Source organism: Poecilia reticulata, linkage group LG23, assembly GCF_000633615.1.
Source record: "Poecilia reticulata strain Guanapo linkage group LG23, Guppy_female_1.0+MT, whole genome shotgun sequence".
Classification (NCBI taxonomy): domain Eukaryota; kingdom Metazoa; phylum Chordata; class Actinopteri; order Cyprinodontiformes; family Poeciliidae; genus Poecilia; species Poecilia reticulata.
Genome location: NC_024353.1, coordinates 653,144 through 672,481, shown reverse-complemented (window position 1 = coordinate 672,481; position 19,338 = coordinate 653,144). Strand labels below are relative to the sequence as shown.

Genomic DNA, 19,338 nt, shown 5'->3' with positions numbered 1-19,338 from the left:
TGATTAATCATGTTAATCCTGATTAATTGTATTAATCCTTATTCATGATGATTAATCAGGATTATTGTATTGTATTATTTGTTAATCGTGATTAATCATATTAATTGTAATTAATCGTATCAGCAGTATTAATCGGATTAATTCCAGTTAATCATTAATCCTGATAAATTGTATCAATCCTGGTTAATTGTATTAACTTTGATTAATCGTTTATTGAAATAATCAACTATTTTGATAATTTCAACTAGAGTTAAAATAGCAAAATATGTCTTAAGAGGCTCAAGATTCCTCATTTTTGATATTTTTTCATCCAAACATTCTTATGAAGTTACTACTTTTGACATTATTCTGGTAATATTAACTTATTCTCATTTTATTCCAACTTTAATGTCCTACAATCGTTAAAAAAGTTGGCTTGACTTAACTGTCCAAATAAACACAAGCTGTAAAACAAGATGGCCGCCTCGGTTGTGCTGACATCACCTATCGCTATGGAAATGCAAGGAGTGCAAAAAATTTAATCTTTAAAAGCCAAAAATGTCCTTTTATCTCTGCTCTATAACAGTTCAGGTCCTTGTTTTTCTCGTTGTTTTGAACCGGTTTTCTTGTTTTCTGCCTTCCTTCCCACCGTCCTCATAAATCTGGACGTGTCTAACGGAGCCGGCCACCTGGCTTCTGGCTGATACCGGCCGCAGAGCCGCCATCACTCATAAATCTCTGGCTGCATCCTGCAAATATTTGCCAGCTAGGCGGCTGGCGCGCCGCTCATCGCAATGTTTTTCAGGCAACCACCTCTTTGCTTTCATCCGTGCTCGCAAACACCGACAGCTTTCATGCTTCCTTAACTCCCAAATTCAGGGACCTTGGTGGGGTTTTTTTAATGGAGCGGTTGCTATGGCAACACACTCTTAAATGTCCAGCATTAGTGGCCTAAAAAGCACCAGAGGTGAGGATTGTTAGCGGATAGCAACAAGATGTTTCTCTTGAACTGAGTTTGTTCCAAAAAATCAGGAAGTTTAAATATAAAATGAGATTTTTATTTTTCTGTACTTTCTGTCAGGTGATTAAAAATCTACACACTCATTTTAAGAGGGGAAAATGAGAGTCAATGGACTGGGCGACAATTTAATTTGAGAATATTTTCTGTCATTTGAATTTAAAATAATCAACCGTTTCTGTCAGAGAAGTGATTTAAAATTACTTTTCTGCTTTTAAAATGAATTTGAAATCCTAAATCTGTTTTGTACACTTAACATTTAAATTTTCTGAACTCTAAATCAAGTACACTGCTCATTAAAATAAAGGGAACACTTAAACAACACAATATAACTCCAAGTAAATCAAACTTCTGTGAAATCAAACTGTCCACTTAAGAAGCAACACTGATTGACAACRGGGACCCTSGYYGGGTCAATCAGTGTTGCTTCCTAAGTGGACAGTTTGATTTCACAGAAGTATATTGTGTTGTTTAAGTGTTCCCTTTATTTTTTTGAGCAGTGTATTTTCCCTTATTCTCTTTCTGAAAAGCCCAGAAGTGTCGATATCAACAGTTATTAGAGACGTAACAGTCAAGAAATGAGGCTTTTTCTTATCACATCTTCCAGTTAAACTCGAAGATGTCACACTCACACATCCTGGGATTTTATCTTGACCTGCCTCCCTTTGCCCAACAAATAATGGATTTTTCCCCTCATTACTGATAATTATAGAGCCTGAACATGAAGATTGCCCGCAGCTTCATTAGTGGCTTTCCCGACCATTATAACTGCAGAATTAGCTCTTTACTGGAGCTACGACTCGTCATTATTAATTATTCTATTGACTATTTGAGTGATTAATTGATTAATTGGATAAAAAAATTGTTATGGTTTCAGTTTCAAGACTGACAAATGTGGTAAAGGTTACACACATAGTTACAGAATTAAAAAAAAAAGAAAACCTAATTTTTTAAAGTGACTTAAATCTAATTTAAATGTTAGTTTTTAAGTTTAAAAGCAATAATTAAGTTTTGAATTGTGTGTGTGTCCTACTTGAACAAACTGGTGTTTTTAAAAGTCTATTAACGATTAATCGATTACTACTCTAGTTGACGATTATTTCAATTAATCGTGATTAATCGTTTAAGCCCTACTCTTTACATTATTAAGCGTCTTTCTCCAGCAATGGCCGCCACCTGCAGGCTTCCAGAGGCGAATTATACATCATGAATCAGTGGTTTTGCTTTGACCTCCCACCTGAGAATCAGGTGAAGAGGTTCCTGAACTGCATGGAAAGAAACAAAGCCCCCTGCAGCGAGCGTGTTTTAACTAGACAGTGATCCATCTACCACGCTCACGCACAACATGGTGGAAAAACAATAGGAGGAAGAGAGAGACGAGTTGGACTCTGTGCCAGCAGATCACAGCCTTTCAGCTTTGTTCACACTCATGTCTCTCCCTGCGAGCTCCGAATGTTTGGAGGTGCCGCCAGGGATCGATATCTGCCCGGAGACGACAGGCAGGGGTTCTTAAACAAAGCAGATGGCAGGCAGCCATGTTGCCTTAAAAATTCGATCGCAGGGCTAAAAGTTGTGCTTGACATCTCCTCCCCGTGTAGGACGAGCAGCTCGAAAACTAAAGTCACCTCTTAAACAAATCAAGAGCTTCTGTTGTGGCTTTTATTACAATGAAGTGATCATCCACTAACTGCATGAGTGCGGTTTGATAAATTGGGCTGTGTTTTGAGCTCTCATATTATGCATATTCAAGCAGTTTGCAGCTTGTAAGTGGTTTGTTTGTGCACAAAGGCACAATGCAACTGATAGAAGTGGAAGACATCTGTTTTCTGCACAGGTTGTCATGTGAAGGAGACAGACTTTCTTCCTCGTATGCATATTCAGGAAAGAACATCAGCATTCTGACATGATGCAATCACTTCTACTGTTATTGCCTTGTCTGTGCAATCAGGCTGCTTTCAGTTAAACACATATTTGATTAAACCTCCCTCAGCATTTAGATCCATAAATCATAGATCCAGCTTTGTCAGGTTAAAGCATCTATTCATGCAGATCCATGTTTCAGTGTCAATCAGGCCCACAACTGCATCATTGTACAAATTATAACTTTGTATTTTGAGGGAAAAATTGACGTCGCTCGTTAAGCATCATTTGAAGACACAAAGATTCATGATTTAAATGTTTTTTCACTGTTTAAATTGAGAATCAGAACAGATTTTGTTGCTTTTGAAGCAGTTAGTTAAAATGGTTTTGAATGTGTTCACACCCAGCATTTTGTGTGAAGTTATGTGACACAAAACACTTTAAATGGAGGGAAAATAAAATGTTTTTTTATTTATTTTACAAAACAAAACAAAACAATCAAACAACTGTGGCATGTATTAGTATTCAGTAGGGTTGCAACTAACGATTAGGTTACTAAATTATTCTATTGATTATTCGGTTAGTCGGGTAAAACAAATTATGCTATATTTCATTTAACCACTTGCGTTTTTTTATTCACATGTACAATATTAAAAGAAGCAAATTAAAAATCCATTCTGTTTTTTAAAAAGGAAAATGAACATTTTATTCCCTAAATAATGTAATAGCATCATTGTTTTATTTAACTTGAGGAGTTTTGGGTAAAACATATTTACTAAAATGTGTGTATATATATATATATATATATATATATATATGCAAAATTTATATATTTTTTGTACAGTTTTAGCTTACAACTTGGAATATGTTGGGTTTTTTCAGGAAATGTCCTTTTTCTGAGTGTATATGCCACTTAACAATCAATCGATTACTAAATTAGTTGATTTTTATAATCGATTAATCACGATTAATCGTTTCAGCCTTAATAGTCAGACACGTTAACCTGATAAACTTGAATAAATTCCTCAATTTCCTCCGAATGTCACCTAATTGAGTTACCAGAGTGCAGAAAACACATCATGAAGACCAAAACACACGATTGTGTAAATGTTTAAAAAACGGCTTCAGGTTATGAGTAATGGTGGAACTCAATTTCAGTTTTTAATCTAGCTGATTGTAGGGTCTGTAATTAATTGGATTTTAATTAAACTATACATCGACCAACTTTTTCAATTCAAAAACCCATTTAGCTGCTAAATTACTGAATAAATAGACATATGAGCTCAACAACAAAGCTAATTACTATTTCTAAAAACAGTAAATAAGCTAACAAAGTGCTTTTATACCCGCTTAACTTTCAAATGCTTCAGGAACTTCTTTGCTGCTACATATTTAGCATTTAGCTGCTATTTTAGGCTAACGCCTTTTAGCACAACCTGAATACAACGAATGTCCCATCAGATTGTTTTTTAACAGAAATTAACACCCAGTGGGACAAGAAAAGCAGCTTTATCATCCATTGCATAAGCAGTAAATCAGTTAATCTCATGATAAATTAAAACAACCTCAATAATTCCCATTAGCAAGATTTGTCGTTTTTCTTAAAATCTACGTCATGAATGCGTCAAAGTTCCAGCCCAAAGTTATGTTATGTCTTTGTTTTTCTGTGTACTTTATCACAAACCCTAGAAACATTTTGACCGTTTTACCCGAAACGTCTTAAGGTTCGTCATTCTGTGAAAGGTTCTGCAGGCCAGAGCTGCACTTTGCTGAAAAGCAGCGAGTCAGCCGGACTCTGCCGTGTCCCTGCAGCCGAGCTGACACGTCTGATAAGCGCTGCAGAGCCTTCAGCGCCACGGACAGCTCATTCAGCCCAGACTTTCTCCTCTTATTGCCACGGGGCGCGGTGACACTCTCGTCCAACTAAATGTCTGCCATGCCTGAGTTAACAGGGACTTCACCCTGTGGACGGCGTCGGTCACTGACGCCTGGTAGCGCCCTCTCCTCTGTCGGTGTGGCTCAGCTCTGGTTCTGCTGCTCGCTCCGTATTCTGAAGAGGCTTTTTTAGTGATTGACCTTCTCAGGAACACGCAAAGCAAAAACCTCACTCCGTCTCCTGTAGTTGTCCTGATAAAATTCTCCCATTTACTGACAGAAAAACTGAAAATATGCAGATCTGACGAGGCTTCTTGTTTCAGCAGCGTTGCTCTGAAAGACGCAGCTTTTGGCTATTTCCTGCGTTGTCATCGTTCCAGTAGCTTCTCAGTGGGACAACTGGCAAGCAATCATCCCGTAATTTGATTTCTGTGTTAGCATATGCTTGTGACTTGCAGAAAGTGAGAAGAATTAAATCTAGAAGATAAATAAAGCGCTTTTTCTCCATGTTCCGTCAGTATAACTAAAGACAAACAACTTCCTGCTTTTAGTTGCTGCTTTTGGTGACCAAGACAGATTCCTATGGAGGGCAATTAAGGCCACAAAAAAAGTTAAATAAATTCTGACTCTTTACTCAGAATTCTTTTATCTCAGAATTCCGATTTTATTCTCAGAATTCCGACTTATTCTGATTTTACTGAAAATTCCGACTTTTTTTTTTTTTTTTTTTTTAAGAATTCTGACTTTAAATAATCAAACATTCTTGCAAGTTCATGAAAATAATAACCTAAGTGTTTCTTCCTTGTTATAGAATTTGGAAACCCGAGCTCTCGTCTTTCCCAAATTAACTTGGTCGAGTTGCGTTTTAAGACTAGATTTTCCCGGTGGTGCAGGAAACAAAAATATTTTTTTCAGTATGCCTAATTCTCTTTTGTAGATTCCTGCTTGTTGTTGCTGCAAACAGCAGAAATGTGTGAAATGCCTCCTGAAAGGTCATCCCAAGACGGATTGGAGAGGGAAAGAGGAAAGTGTAACCTTTACCTTGCTGTGCTGTGTGACAAACCGAGCCCAGTTAAGGGAAAGCCGCAGCGTTTACGTTCTGCCTCTCCGTTCCCGGCGCTGCTGACGGATCAATGATTGATTTAAATGTTCTTTCTGGTAACACAGAAACTGAAAGAACAGCTTGATGTTTGAAGTGAGAGCGCAGAAGATTAATGGAAGGGCTCGGGTTGTACATGTGTGCGGTCAGCGTGTGGCCGCATGAAAAGTCTAATCACTACAAGGGAGGTTGCTCGGCAACAAACGTGAAAAACAAAAATTACAGGAACATAACAGGGAAAATGAACAAAATCTTTTCAGTTTCATTTCCTAACTTCATTGTTTCCATTGGAAGAAAATCTGGAGCCCTTCCAGCATGACGTCATGCACACAAGATCCGTCCTCATCTCCCTGCTGGAGGGCAAAAAGTTGATCGCTAATGATGACTAGCATTGGTTTCAGCTGTTAAGTTATCAATATAACACGCTAAATCTTAAATGTACGCCTGGTATGTAAAAGAAAAAGAGACGCAATGTTTTGCTGCTAATTGTCAGCACTACGAAAACTAGATAAGACCTGGAAAAGTTTTAATTAAGAAAAAAAGGGAGAGGGAAGTAGTTCAGTTATGCTAGTTATGCTAGCTTGACTATGACAACTGTAACATGTAGATGTGCTGTGGAATTTTATGCGTTTCATTTCGGTTAAAATATTTTAAAAAAGGCGACCTGAACACCAACTCTAACAGATTATCAGTAGAGCATGTGTTTAAATTAGCTAATCAAACACTGCAGTGTTAGCTTAGCTAATAGCAGCAGCAGCTAATCTAACACAGCAATCACTTATTAATGAACGCCAAACAAACACCAAGCCTGAAAACATAATACTCTAAGAGACTGAACGTTCTGTTTTCGTGTGGGAAATGTTTGTTTTTCGACGTTGAATCCAGAAACATAAATTGGCGGCGTTGTCAGTTGCTATGGCAGCAAGTGTGCGTGTAGCGTAGCCGACGCAGAGAGAATGAAAAAGTGGTTTTGAGTTGTTCTTTAACATTTTTTCTACGTTATTTCTCCCTTTGCTGTGGTGCACTGCATTGAATTGCTAACATTGCTGTACTACAGCGGCACCGCAGCTGTGGATACCATGTCAAAGAATCGTCTTTTTGCTCTCCAGCGTTTCCGGATGTAAACAATAACATGTCAGAGGCTTTTATGAATTCAATGGACTCCACTCATAATTTACTGTGGGTCCCAAATGACGTTTTACCTGGACCAGAATCCGTTTTGATCAGGTATTTGGTGTCTTTTCCCACATTTACATCTGTTAATTTTACTATGTACAGCTTTTCTACACAGAGTTCGGTTGGCCTGGAGGTTAAAGCAGAAACTGCAGAGCGGTTTTCAGTCGGACTGGATGTTTTTGTTCTGCCTTGTAGAGAATTCAATATCTGTGTCAAATGCTTGAGAGACGAGGAAGAGTATTAAATCTGAAGAAGAACATCAACACAGATCTGAAATCAGAGCAGAGAAAAGGAAGAACAGTAAGAGAAGCCAATGTGACGGATCGACCAGGAATCTGACGCAATTCCCGACTCCTCATGAGCAAGCTGGACTTTACCTCGATAGAAAAGTTAACCCACTCAGCTGATATTATTTACTTATAAATGGTGATGGTGAAGAACATGCTTTGAATTTAGAAATCTTAAAATCAAGTAATTCAATTATTTTCTGTATTGGTGAAAAAGCAAAAACATTAGAAATCCCTCAAATAAGCACAACCCTACACTGTTTCTGTTCAGTTTTCTTCCTCTCATTTTCATTCATGTGTTTTCTGTCCTTTATTTGTAATTTACTTTTTCACATTTGTCTCATTTTGCAGTTCTGCTCCTCCTAATGAAGCAGTTTAGTGTCTATTATCATCTTTTTTTTCTTATTTTAGGAGCTGATATAGCAGTATAAACATGGTATTAATGTTCAGTTGATATTTAATTAAAGAAATGTAATTAACGTTGTTTCCAAATCTCCTTAAATTAATCAAAGAAGGCTTTAGGGAAATTGTCCACACTTTTCTCTTCAGCTCAGATTTTATTCATATTCATACTTCAGTCAAAGTCAAACACTGCAAAAAAAAAAAAAAAAATCTTACCAAGTATTTTGTCTAATACACTGAAAATAATTCAGAACTTTTCAGCAAGGTGTAGGAAGTTGTTTTAAGTCAATAAAAATGTGACGTGATAAATGAAATAATCGGTGGGATTTGTATGTTTTCATCAATATTAAGGAATTACTTAAAACAAAGCTCTCATATCCTGTTGAAAAGTTACTTTAAGCTAGCTTTGTCTTATAGAAAAAGAAACTAGCTCAACAAAAAAAAGAAACTAGCTCAAAATGAATAGCTTGTGTATGTTTTTGCAGTGAACACACTAATTAGAAATTATTTCTTATGAGTTTCTTCGGTGTAGATGTTCATTAGTCGTCTCCTGTTGCACATTATTTCCGTTCTCCCATCCACATGTGCCTTTTCATGTGTTTTTTTTATGTTTTCACCAGTTTTTTTTAATCATTATTCTTTTATTTTTTTTTACCCTAAAGCATGTTTTGTGTTCTCAACATTTCAGGTCACTATTCACCCTGGAAGACTCCAAAACAGGTAACATTTGACAGCATCAGATATCAGGATTATTCTCCTCCTCCTCCTCCATCACGCTAACTCCACTAAAAACTCACTTTCTGATATTAAACTCTACTTTATTGTTATGAAAGGCAACAAATCCAGGCATCCTGTTAGCTTTATAACACACCAAACTCTTTTTTAGATCAGATACACTTTCCCCTGTTTGTTTTTGTCACGCTCTTACGCCTCTACACGTTTCTCTCCGCCTTTCTCTCTTTCTTCGTCTTGTTTTTTTTATAAATCCATTTCACGCCTGGACTTCCTCCCAGCGCTGCTCTGACCAGTCCCTGAACCCGGCTCGTGTTGTTCCCATTTCCAGATCCGGAAACCCAAACCGGTGCTTTTAGAGAGCTCCTGTCGTTTAAATCCCTCCATTGTTGGCTACTTCAGCTCCATCTCTGTATAATCTGACATCTCTGGAAATAACAGCTAAACACTGAATGTAGTTTGACTTGGAAAAAAGTATTTCTATAGCTGGACTATTTCACATTTTGACACATTAAAACAACAAACTTCATTTTTTAAAGCGACAGAAAAGCAAATGACAAGCAGTAGCTCTACTTCTAATTCAAACGGCTGTTAGGAACAGGAAAAAGGGGGCGGAGCTGTCGGTTACTGGTTGCTATGGTAACCACCAACTGCCAAGAGCAGAGCAACAGACCTCGATCCGCCATTAAAAGAACAAATAAACGCCTTACTTTTATTTTATTGTCAAAATAAAATCCTGTTACATATAAATAAAAGTAAATTCAGCCTCATTTAGTCATTTATTGAATAAATACTTGAAAAATAAAATCTAACCAACTGCTTTTGTGCCATCAAAGTGAGAAAAATAGAGTATAAAAATGTGTATCAAAAAGAGTTTGTTTCCTGACGATCATGAACCACTAGAGGTAGACTTAAAAAGTCAATCAATTAATCAGCAAAAGTAGTTGAAAGGTTAATTAAGCTTGGCAGTAAAAAGTGGTGAAAAGGGTTACTAAATCAATCTATCAATCAAATTTTATTTGTATAGCACATTTCAGCAGCAAGGCATTTCAAGGTGCTTTACATAATTAAAAACCAGAATAAAAACAGCATGTAACATTGCATAAACGGTAAGAAAGAAAGATTTTGGAAAAAGAAAAAAAATAGATTTTTTTTTTTTAAATCACAGCAATGAAAAATATTTATCTTGATTACTAAATGTCAGTTTAAATCCAAATTTAAAAGATATGAAGATGAAAGAAAGCCATTGATGAAGTCATAAAAAGTGGTGTCAAATCTTTTTTGGGGAAAAAACTGTTTTGAAGTAGCCTTAAACATATAGCTAGAGCTACAATGGAGTGATTTACAATTTAAAAAATCCTATGAATGAATGGCCTAGTCAAAGACCAACTCTAAATCTGACTTCACCCTCACATTAAATCAATTTTGACTCAAGTTGGGATATTTTGCAAAGAAGAAAATGCATCAATTTCTGTGAAGGTCTGAATCAAGAGAGCTTAAAACTGAAATGTACACCACACTTTTAAGATTTTTAATTGAAATGAGCTCAAAAAGAAGGGATTATTTTGTGTTTCGTAAAAAATTAATATTTGTGGTGGTTCTGTGACAAAATGAGAAAAACAGAGTTGAGTCTAATTAGGTTTCCACAGCTCAGGGTCAAACATGGAGGCTTTGGCTAACAGAGTGGGAGCAGAGCAGCGGCTAATTTGTCAGATGGACTTTCCGTCCAGCAAATCTTTGTTTGCAGATAAGCCTATTTAAATTTGTCTGGCAAATTCAGAAAGTCACAGGTAACCATTAGTTAATGCTGCAGCATTTTCAGATGTTTTTACTGAATAATGCCGATTAATTAAAGGTAAAAGAAAACGGTTTTGGGTCAGCTCAGAAAGCGCATTTCATATCTGCAGCCAATATTGGCTCTCAGAACCAGCTGCTCCGTATCTTCCCGATGATGAACGCGCCAGTCATACGGTCTCAGTTTTCCCTCCGTTCCGAGTCGCTTTGACGCTTCCCGGCGTGTCAAAATGTCGTCTCGGCTGTCTGTTCGCTGTCCTGCTGTGACTCACGCGGCCGGCTCATCTGACACATTGAGGCTGCCGCTCAGACTGACTGGTGTTGGAGAAACTGTCGCTGCCGCCGCAAATTCAAGATGTTTCTCTTTCAAATTAACGCCAAACCGCCCACCTCTCTTCACCTTGGAAACAGACACAAGCTTTTGCCGTTATTCGTCTTTCCCTGAATAAATTAGGCCAAACTGCTTCTTCTACTACTAATTTCACTAACTTGTTGTTTTTCTAAGCTCTTTCCCCAAACACCGATAAATACTGCAGCAGATAATTGAAAAGGTCATCAAAATCTTTCAGGTGTGGATAGATGCTCCCAGGAGCTTGATTTGTTTGGAAAAAATCAAGATGGCTGCCATGGTCGTCAAGGAAAATAAAGTTTTGCTCTAAATTTGCCAATGTTTATCACAGGTGAATGCTTTTGGTGTCAAATCACTAATAACTGGACACATAAATTATTTACTGAAGAGTTTTTTGATTTTTCAAGATGGCCGCCTTTGTTGTCATGGAAAATAAATTGTTGCAGTAAAATCGACAATTAGATGGATGCGTTTGGTGTCCAATTAAAGCCTACATATTTTAAACCGCAGAAATTGTATGTATTTCCTTTATCCTGTGTCGTCTTTTTCTGGTGGTGATTTTCAAAATGGCCGCCATGTTTATAATAGAGAATATATGTTTGTGCTAAAATTGGCAGTAGTTGTTGGCCACGACTAACCAAAACGTTAGGTTCACTGACCACTAATTCAAAAAAAAATCTTAGCTGTGCTAATGCTAAACCACTGAACTGAAAAACTGGTACAACAACTGGCTAAAATGGCTGCAAAACGGCAGCCATCTTGAAATTCAAGTGGCTAATGGTCAAAATGACAAACATACGAGCTGAGGGGTGAGCATGCTAATTTTAATGCCGTATCCACACTTGAATGATTTTTACAGTTTTCACTACTAACCAGTCAAAAGCAGCCGCAACAAATCTGTCAAGCTTTGGATTTCTGCTAAAATGACATGAAAAAGTCAGTAACTTCACAGGTTTCTGTTATAAAAAGCTAATATAAAAACAATACATATTATTTGACAAGTTTAGTGTTATTTGTTGATGTTTCATCATTATTTAGCCCAATAAAGCACATATCACTGTACATAATTTTTAAAACCATTAATAATTTCTTTGCTGTTGTGCTTTACGGCGGCCATATTAAAGTGGATCTTTTCCAACATTTTGGACTTTGGCTGCTTTTTCACTATTGGTGATACATTCATAGTATTTATTATATTCTTAAAAAGGAGTATCAGTAATAAAGAAGTACCTCCTCTTTGGTTACAATCAACATTAATTATTAAAATAATAAATACAGAGGAAGAGTAGCAGATGGGTGGATGAATGGTGGGAGCTTCTGTGAAACATTTTAGTCTTTTTAAAGAAAAATATTTTTCCCACATTGAATGTTTTTTTTATTTTATCAGAAAAGTAAAACTTGGACAAATTTATTCAAATAACAGCATGATAGTTCTTGTTTTGGATAAAACTGTGTGTGGGCTGGTTCTCATTAACATTTTTCTTCTGGCATTAATCAATAAATAGGAATAGAGAACTTTAAAAAATTATTAATGCAAATGTTTACAACACAGTACAGAGATTTTACAAGCTAGTCCAAAGAAAAACAAGCCAGTAGTAATTTTTTACAGTGGGAAATGTTTAGTATGAATGTCCGAAGCTTGACAGGTTTTGCATCAATCAGGGGTAGCCAATGATCATGTCTCCTTTTTGTGTTTTAACCATACCGATGGAGCTAAAATCAAACATCAGATGTGGAAACGAACAGGAAGAGGAAGCACTGACCCATCATGCCGCTGTGCTTTGCAGGTGCTGGAGCAGTGGGAGTCCCAGCAGGGCCAGAACTGCCCCGCTCAGACCAGCCGCTCTGCTCCCATTGTCTCCCACAGAGCCCCCTTCCCAACACCCCATCTTCACATGGCCTCGGTCCCGGACTCGGCCTCCGAGGCCTTGGCACTGGTCAAACCTGACCCCTATGACCTTTTTGAGAAGTCCATGGCTATCTATGAGAGTAGGCGTAAGTACTGGAGCTTTTACTGCAGGTGAAAACACACAGGTACCTGCTGTAGGTATGAAGGATGGAAATCTTTTCCTCCTAATGCATAAATAACAGAAAACAGACAGAAAGGCAAATATACAGCAGTTTTTACCGACTATGAAATCCGACCAATAACTGAGGCGCTGGGCTGTTTCTTGCTATTGGCCACTAGGGGGCTCCAAAGCTGCATGTTCAGCCTCATTTGTGGAAAATTAAAAAATATCCCATAATATATAAATAAAATTGCAAAGATTAACTTTGGATGGTGTTTTTCTGCATTATTAGGTCATTTTTTTGGACCGCACTTTCACAGAGACTGGTGTATTGACCATTAAAAAGTTTACTGATACATTAAACTGCACATTCTGAGTTGTAATGTGCATTATGACCCAACAAAAACAAAATCATAAGAAAATGCAGGGAAAAAAAACAATCAGTGGATAAAAGCTTTATATTTTTTGGCATTGTGGGCTGGATAAGAGGAAGGGTAGCATCTTTAGCTAAAGGAACCAAAAGAAGTTTAGTAACAATTTAGTGACCCAGAAAAGCAGAATAAAAAGAAAATAGAAGAAGAAAAGCAATCAGTGGAAAAAAGTGATGTATTTGTTGGTGTTGTGGGCTGGCTAAGTGGAAGGGTAGCATCTATTTTGTTTTGCTAGCAAATTAGTTTTTTTATTTGTCGGGCTTGCTAGTGACACAGAAAAACAGAATAAAAAGGAAATGGAGAAAGAAAAATAAATTTTTGCATTGTGGTTTGGAGAAAAGGAGGATGTTGAATCTTTTTTGTTTTGTTATGTTTTGTTAGCAAGTTTTTTTCCTGGTAGCTAGAGGAACCAAACGAAGTTTAATGGCACATTAGTAGCCCTGAAAAAATGAAAAAGAAAAGAAAACAGGAAGAAAAACCATCAGTGGATGAAGGTGACATTTTTTGACTTTGTGGGCTGGATGAGACGAAGCGTTTTTAATATTTTGTCACCATGTATTTTTGTCCTGCTGGCTAACCTCATGAACTCATCTCTAGTGTTTGCTTCACGAATGAACATGAATGTTTTCATGGAGGCGTTTATTTGGATTGTAGCTTTTTTTTATATATTGACATATAGATGGTTTGCTGTTTTGTTTGTATTACAGCTTTTTAATCAGTTTAATTCACTTTAAAATGTGTAATTTTAACTGTAGCCGGGTTGCTTGTAAAATGTAATGCATCGTGGTGTTTTTGTGGAAATCTCTTCATTTCATTTTGACAAACGGTTCTGCAGAAACGCATCCATGAATAAACACAGTTGATCTCTTCCACACCTAAAATATACAGTACAGCAGTAACATAACTCTCTGACTTGTAATATACTAAAAAGGTAATTTTCTTGTTGCAATATCATCATATATATTTTTGTCCTGTAGGAGTTATAAGCAGTACAAAGCATATTATGTGTGTCTACGTAGAGAGACTATTTCACAAGGATTTCATGCTTTTGTAGATCTACAAGTAAGATTTTAACTTAACAGATTGATTTGATTTAGCTTCTCAAAAATATTCTAAATAAATATGGTGGGAAAATGCAGGAAGAAACACTTGTGGTAGTTTTGTGTGTCGCCTTAAAAATGTGTGGAGAAGCAGCTCCTGTGATCTGACATGGTATCTTTTTGATGCTGGTTTTTAAAAACTGCTAGAAGTGAGGTGGATTAATTATTAAATCTCCTTTTTATGTTTTAAAATTAATGCTGTGGTGGTTGTGTCATCTCTGAGCTAAAATTAAGGTTTTTATGACTATTTTACTTGGAAGCTTGACAGAGGTACTTTACAGTGTGTGTAAATCCTTACTTGGCTAAAAGGAATAAATATACACTTCAAAAACACAAAATCGTACTTTTCCCGTGCAAATGTCTTTGCACTGTTGCAATAACATACAACTAGCTTACAGGTAACTTTTTGACTTGTTACAAGTCAAACATTCCTTAATATTGATGAAAAAGTGCTAGTTCCACTGGCAGATTATTTCACTTATAACAAGACATTTTCCCACAGTATATTCCTACATATATGCTCTAGAATACATTTTGTGTTTTTGCAGTGTATATTCTCTCATTTTAGCTTTTAAACTTGTTCTAGCCTGTTTTAGCAATCAAAAACACAAATGAGGTGAGAATTGTTCTCCTGTATTTTATATTTACGATACCTTCTGGGGGTTTTTCTGGTTGTAAACCGTTTGTTTTCTGGTAATCCTGTTGGTGGGGTAACATCTGTGTCAGGTTCTCGTCTCTCATCATCCCTGCCGAGTCCCAGCAGAGCGCCGCTATGATTAAAACGGATACAATTGGAATAAATTTTTCATTCGCAGCCTCTTGTCTGTGGCCGGGTTTGCCCCGGCGCTTTGCGGATCGCGGCTTAGCGTGACGCCCCTGACTGCAGATCAGTGCTTACATTCCACCTTGCGTTGTAAATAATGAAGAGCTGTATTACTCTCTGTAAGCATTTCCTGACTTTATGGATGATGCTGAGATTCTGCGATGACATTAGTGCTGACGGCGGAGTTCGGGATTATATGGGAGCATCTGTTTGTGGATGTCTCTGTCTCATTGCTTTGGTTCTCTTTCTCTTTTTGCCCAGAACCTGTTCAACCAAGAACCGTTTTTCCTGTGGACTCTACTGGTAAATATAATCTCTGTGTGTATTCTTAAATGGGACGTATTACACAAAATGCCATGTTTTTGTACTTCCATTTGATTCTCCCTTGCTTCAAAAAAACCACGCAGCCAGTTTTTGGCAATCAATTAATGCTTTTTGGTGTCTGAAAAGTGAGCTGTTTCAAAATGTTAAGTCACTTCAGTCGATTAATAAAATGTGCAACAAGGCAGTTCAAAGAGTTTTAGTTCAGAGAAACACAAAAATCAACAACTGAAAAAACAAATTTCCATTATGCACCAAAATGTGCATAATGGAAAAAGCAACTAAACAGGTGGGTTTTTAGTCTGGATTTAATGTAACTTTGCACTTATCCACATTGCGCCGTTACCTAGCAACCTCAGCCCGTCACCTAGCAACCCAAGTTGAGTTCCAGCACGTTTGGTCAGCTGGTTTTACCACTTTACAATGGCTGCTGGAAAAGACAAGTGTTTTTTGTTGACTTACCATCCAGAAGCCACTTGCTGCATTCTTGTTTGTTGTACAGGAGGCTCCACTTCTGCTTTTCAAAGATGTTAAGTTGTGTAATTGCGCATCAGTTTGCAGCCATTTTTACGTGTGAGTGTAAACATTAATTTGTGGATGTGTGAATAGATTAAAATGATAAAACATCTTCTTAAATGATGTTTTAAACTGTTTATTTGAATAATTCCTTGTATATACAAAAACATTTCTTGTTCATTTTAAAGTTTTAAATTCACATTTTTCCCTTATTTAAGAAAAACATTTGAATATTTTCTAGGAAGAAATTATTTTTTCCTTTAAACAAGGTTATAACTGTCTGTTAGCTAATTTTAACAGTTTATATTTTATGAATAGTGCGTTTGTCTGACCCTTTTTTATTACTCTTGGTGTTTGTTTTTGCAATGTTATTAGGTTGTTACTGAAAGAATGGGTTACAGTAACGCTTCAGTTACAAAGCTGCCCCCAGAGACATGATTTAACGTGTTTTTTTCTTTGGTTAAAGGAGCAGAGTACCAGGACATCGAGGTTCACCTGCGCAGACAGAAGTCTGGGTTTGGCTTTCGGGTGCTGGGCGGTGATGAGGCCGGGCAGCCTGTGAGTGTGGAGACACGTGAGAAGGCTCGTATGGCGATGGGTGTGAAACCCTGTCATTTTCTACTCTCTAATCCACTCCACTCCCACTGTGTGTCCCTAACCCCTGACCCCTGACCTTTAGCCCTGAGAGAGTGCTGGCTTGCTATTGATGGGATCCCCACAACATACAGTGACTTAAAGAAACTTTCTCACATTTTGCCACATTACAACCACCAACTGTAGTGACATTTATTGGGATTTTTTTTTGACAGACTTAAACAAATAACATATAAATGAAAAGGAAATATGGTTTTCAAAATAAAACATCTGAAAATGATGGTTTGAATTTCTATCCAGCACTACTCAGTTCGGTAGAGAACCCTAAAATTGTGCTTAAGTAAGAGTAGCACTACTTGAACATACTTTTATGAGTAAAAAAGTATTTTTGTGTACTTTATATAAACATATTAAGACAATAACTTTAGTATAGTGCAATAAAAATAAAACGCTTAAGGTTTTCCAGTGTGCCAAAATGGCCCTCAGTTTGCAGCAGACGGTATTTTTATGCTACTGAGATTAAACTCCACTCAGTTGGACTCTATTGTTTTAGTTGGCCCACTTGGTTTGAATGGATTTTACTGGTTGTGTTTTCACCAGAGATGTTTGCAAAGTTTTGTTGATATAAACGGGACATTTTACATTAAATAAGAAGCGCAATTAAAATCACATGTGAAAAAGTTTAATTGAAAAACATCCTCCTACCACTTCCTGTTGTCTTCTTTGTTGTTTCCGCCAGTAGTAACATTGGATTATTGATTACGACTTGCCCGAATGCGAATGTTTCCATGTAGCTACTCTTGAGTATCGGCGTAAAGTAGACGGATTATGTGCTGTTTTGTATTAGTCTGTCACTAATATCGCAATAAAATGTGAAAAAGTTCAAAGGCACTGTATGCAAGTTTAGAAAACTAATACTTTATTACTGAATAACAATCACTCTACCATCTACTCATTTCAACATAATGCCAAGAATCCATTCATTTAACTCCCGGTGTCATGGAACAAAATGAACAGATTCTTATTGGAGCCATCATAGAGAAGAGTCCAGCAGATCTAGACGGGCGATTACGGCCAGGAGACGAGCTGCTGTTCGTGGACGGGATCCCAGTGGTGGGGAAGGCGCACAGATACGTCATCGACCTGATGCACGCGGCGGGGCGCAACGGACAAGTCAACCTGGTCATCAGGAGGAGGACGCAGGCCGGAGGTAAAGAGCTGGACGGCTTTACAGCTTCTTCTCTTCCTCTGCCTGTTATTTCTCAAACCTTTTCAGTCACTAACAGATTCTGAAAGTAAGGATTCTGCGCTTTAAAATAATACAAAATACATGGAAACCAAACAAGTTCTTTACCAGTTCTTTACCACAAGTGCTGTGTGCACTAACAACATTTTAGGGCTATTTGAAATTTAGAAGATTATCACAGAGAAATAGACTTGAGGTGCAAAGACTAAAGTTTTCTTTCAGCCAGTAAAGAAATAATTTTATTTCAGATGTTTAGATGCAGTTAATTTTTTGATAAAATCAATTTATCACCCAGACCTTCTAGACCAGTGGTTCTTAACCTGGGTTCGATCGAACCCCAGGGGTTCGGCAGAGCCTCTGCCGTGGAGGTAAAGACACATTAAATAACTTGTGTAAAGTCGTGATGACGCCCCACTTTGCTATCACTTGCTGCAGAGGATCACGTTACATTAYTTAGCCAATCAGAGGATCACGTTACATTGCTTAGCCAATCAGAGCTGCGGAGGAGCCCTGATTGAAGGAGCTCCACTCTCAGCATGGATTTGAACTTGTGTCTTTATTAACTTCAGCAAAACTCACAGTTTTTACCAAATCTGTAGCTTTCAGTGTACTTCTAAATCTGCTCCTTAATCGCATCTTTTCGGGGTTGTTACTGCCTCTAGTGGCGTGGGGGTGGTAACACAACTAATATAATTACATTACTAAATCAGAATACCGCAAAGTCTGTATTATTTATTATTAATTTTTAATTCTCTTAAGAATATAGAGCTAATTAAATGATCTAAACAAGACCTTAAAGTGGTTCCAGTTTCTCTCGATGGTCAACCTGTTGAAACTGTGGCACATTTTAAATACCTTGGGTCGTTCCTGGACAGTCAGCTCAGCTTTGCTGAAAACACTGACTATATTTTGAAGAACTGTTCTCAGAGACTCTACCTTTTAAGAAGACTTGGTGATCTTGGAGTGACCCAACCAGAGTCTAGTTGGGTCACCCCTATGTCTTGAAATTGGGGGGAAAAAAACATATTTTATTTATCACTACAGAAGGGTTCAGTGAATGTGCATATGAATCTGATGGGTTCGGTACCTCAAGAAAGGTTAAGAACCACTGTTCTAGACAGTTCTTGCTTATTTTGAGCTCCTTTCAGAATGAGCTGTTTTATGGTCTCTGTCGCTTTAAATCCAAATAAGCTGCTTCTTCAACTCAACATTTACACTCACACATACAGATGGCTGCAAACAGATGCACAATTATACAAAAACACATCTTTAAAAAGCATTAGTAGAGCCTCTTGCACAACCAACAATAATGCAGTAGGTGGATCTGGATGGTAGGTCAACAGCAGAACACTTGTCTTTTCCAGCAGCCATTGTACACCGAATGCAGCAGTAAAACCAGCTGACCAAATGTGCTGGAACTGCACTTTGTTTTATTAATATAAATTATCTTTATTTAAGCAGAATTAAAAATCTCTCCCCTGGGTTGCTAGGTAACAGCTGAGCTTCACAAGGGTTGCTAGGTAACGGCACATTGCCAGCTGAATGTGGCTCAACAATTAGAATATTTTTGAAACCGTTTGTTTTCCAGACACCAAAACACATTAAGTTATGACCAAAAAAACTGTTGTTTTTTTTAAGCAGTTGCGACCCAAACGGAAGAAAAATAAAAACGTCCAAAATGTGAATTTTGCATAACAAGGCGCCTTTTTAAATAAAAAAAGCCTAAA

General features: G+C 37.3%; 1 protein-coding gene across 12 annotated transcripts in view; it reads left to right on the top strand.

Moving 5' to 3' along the window:
• The window catches only part of magi2a (membrane associated guanylate kinase, WW and PDZ domain containing 2a), a 246,390-nt gene that overhangs the window by 204,757 nt on the left and 22,295 nt on the right, over nt 1–19,338 (top strand). For 9 of the 12 annotated variants that reach the window (XM_008400375.2, XM_017302738.1, XM_008400369.2 and 6 more), the window contains 5 exons: nt 8,385–8,416; nt 12,359–12,566; nt 15,196–15,237; nt 16,238–16,353; nt 17,383–17,575. In XM_008400375.2, the coding sequence (XP_008398597.1) occupies nt 8,385–8,416; nt 12,359–12,566; nt 15,196–15,237; nt 16,238–16,353; nt 17,383–17,575 (591 nt within the window). The remainder of the gene's footprint in view (nt 1–8,384; nt 8,417–12,358; nt 12,567–15,195; nt 15,238–16,237; nt 16,354–17,382; nt 17,576–19,338) is intronic. The other 3 variants (XM_008400370.2, XM_008400379.2, XM_017302739.1) reach the window with 2 other exon arrangements.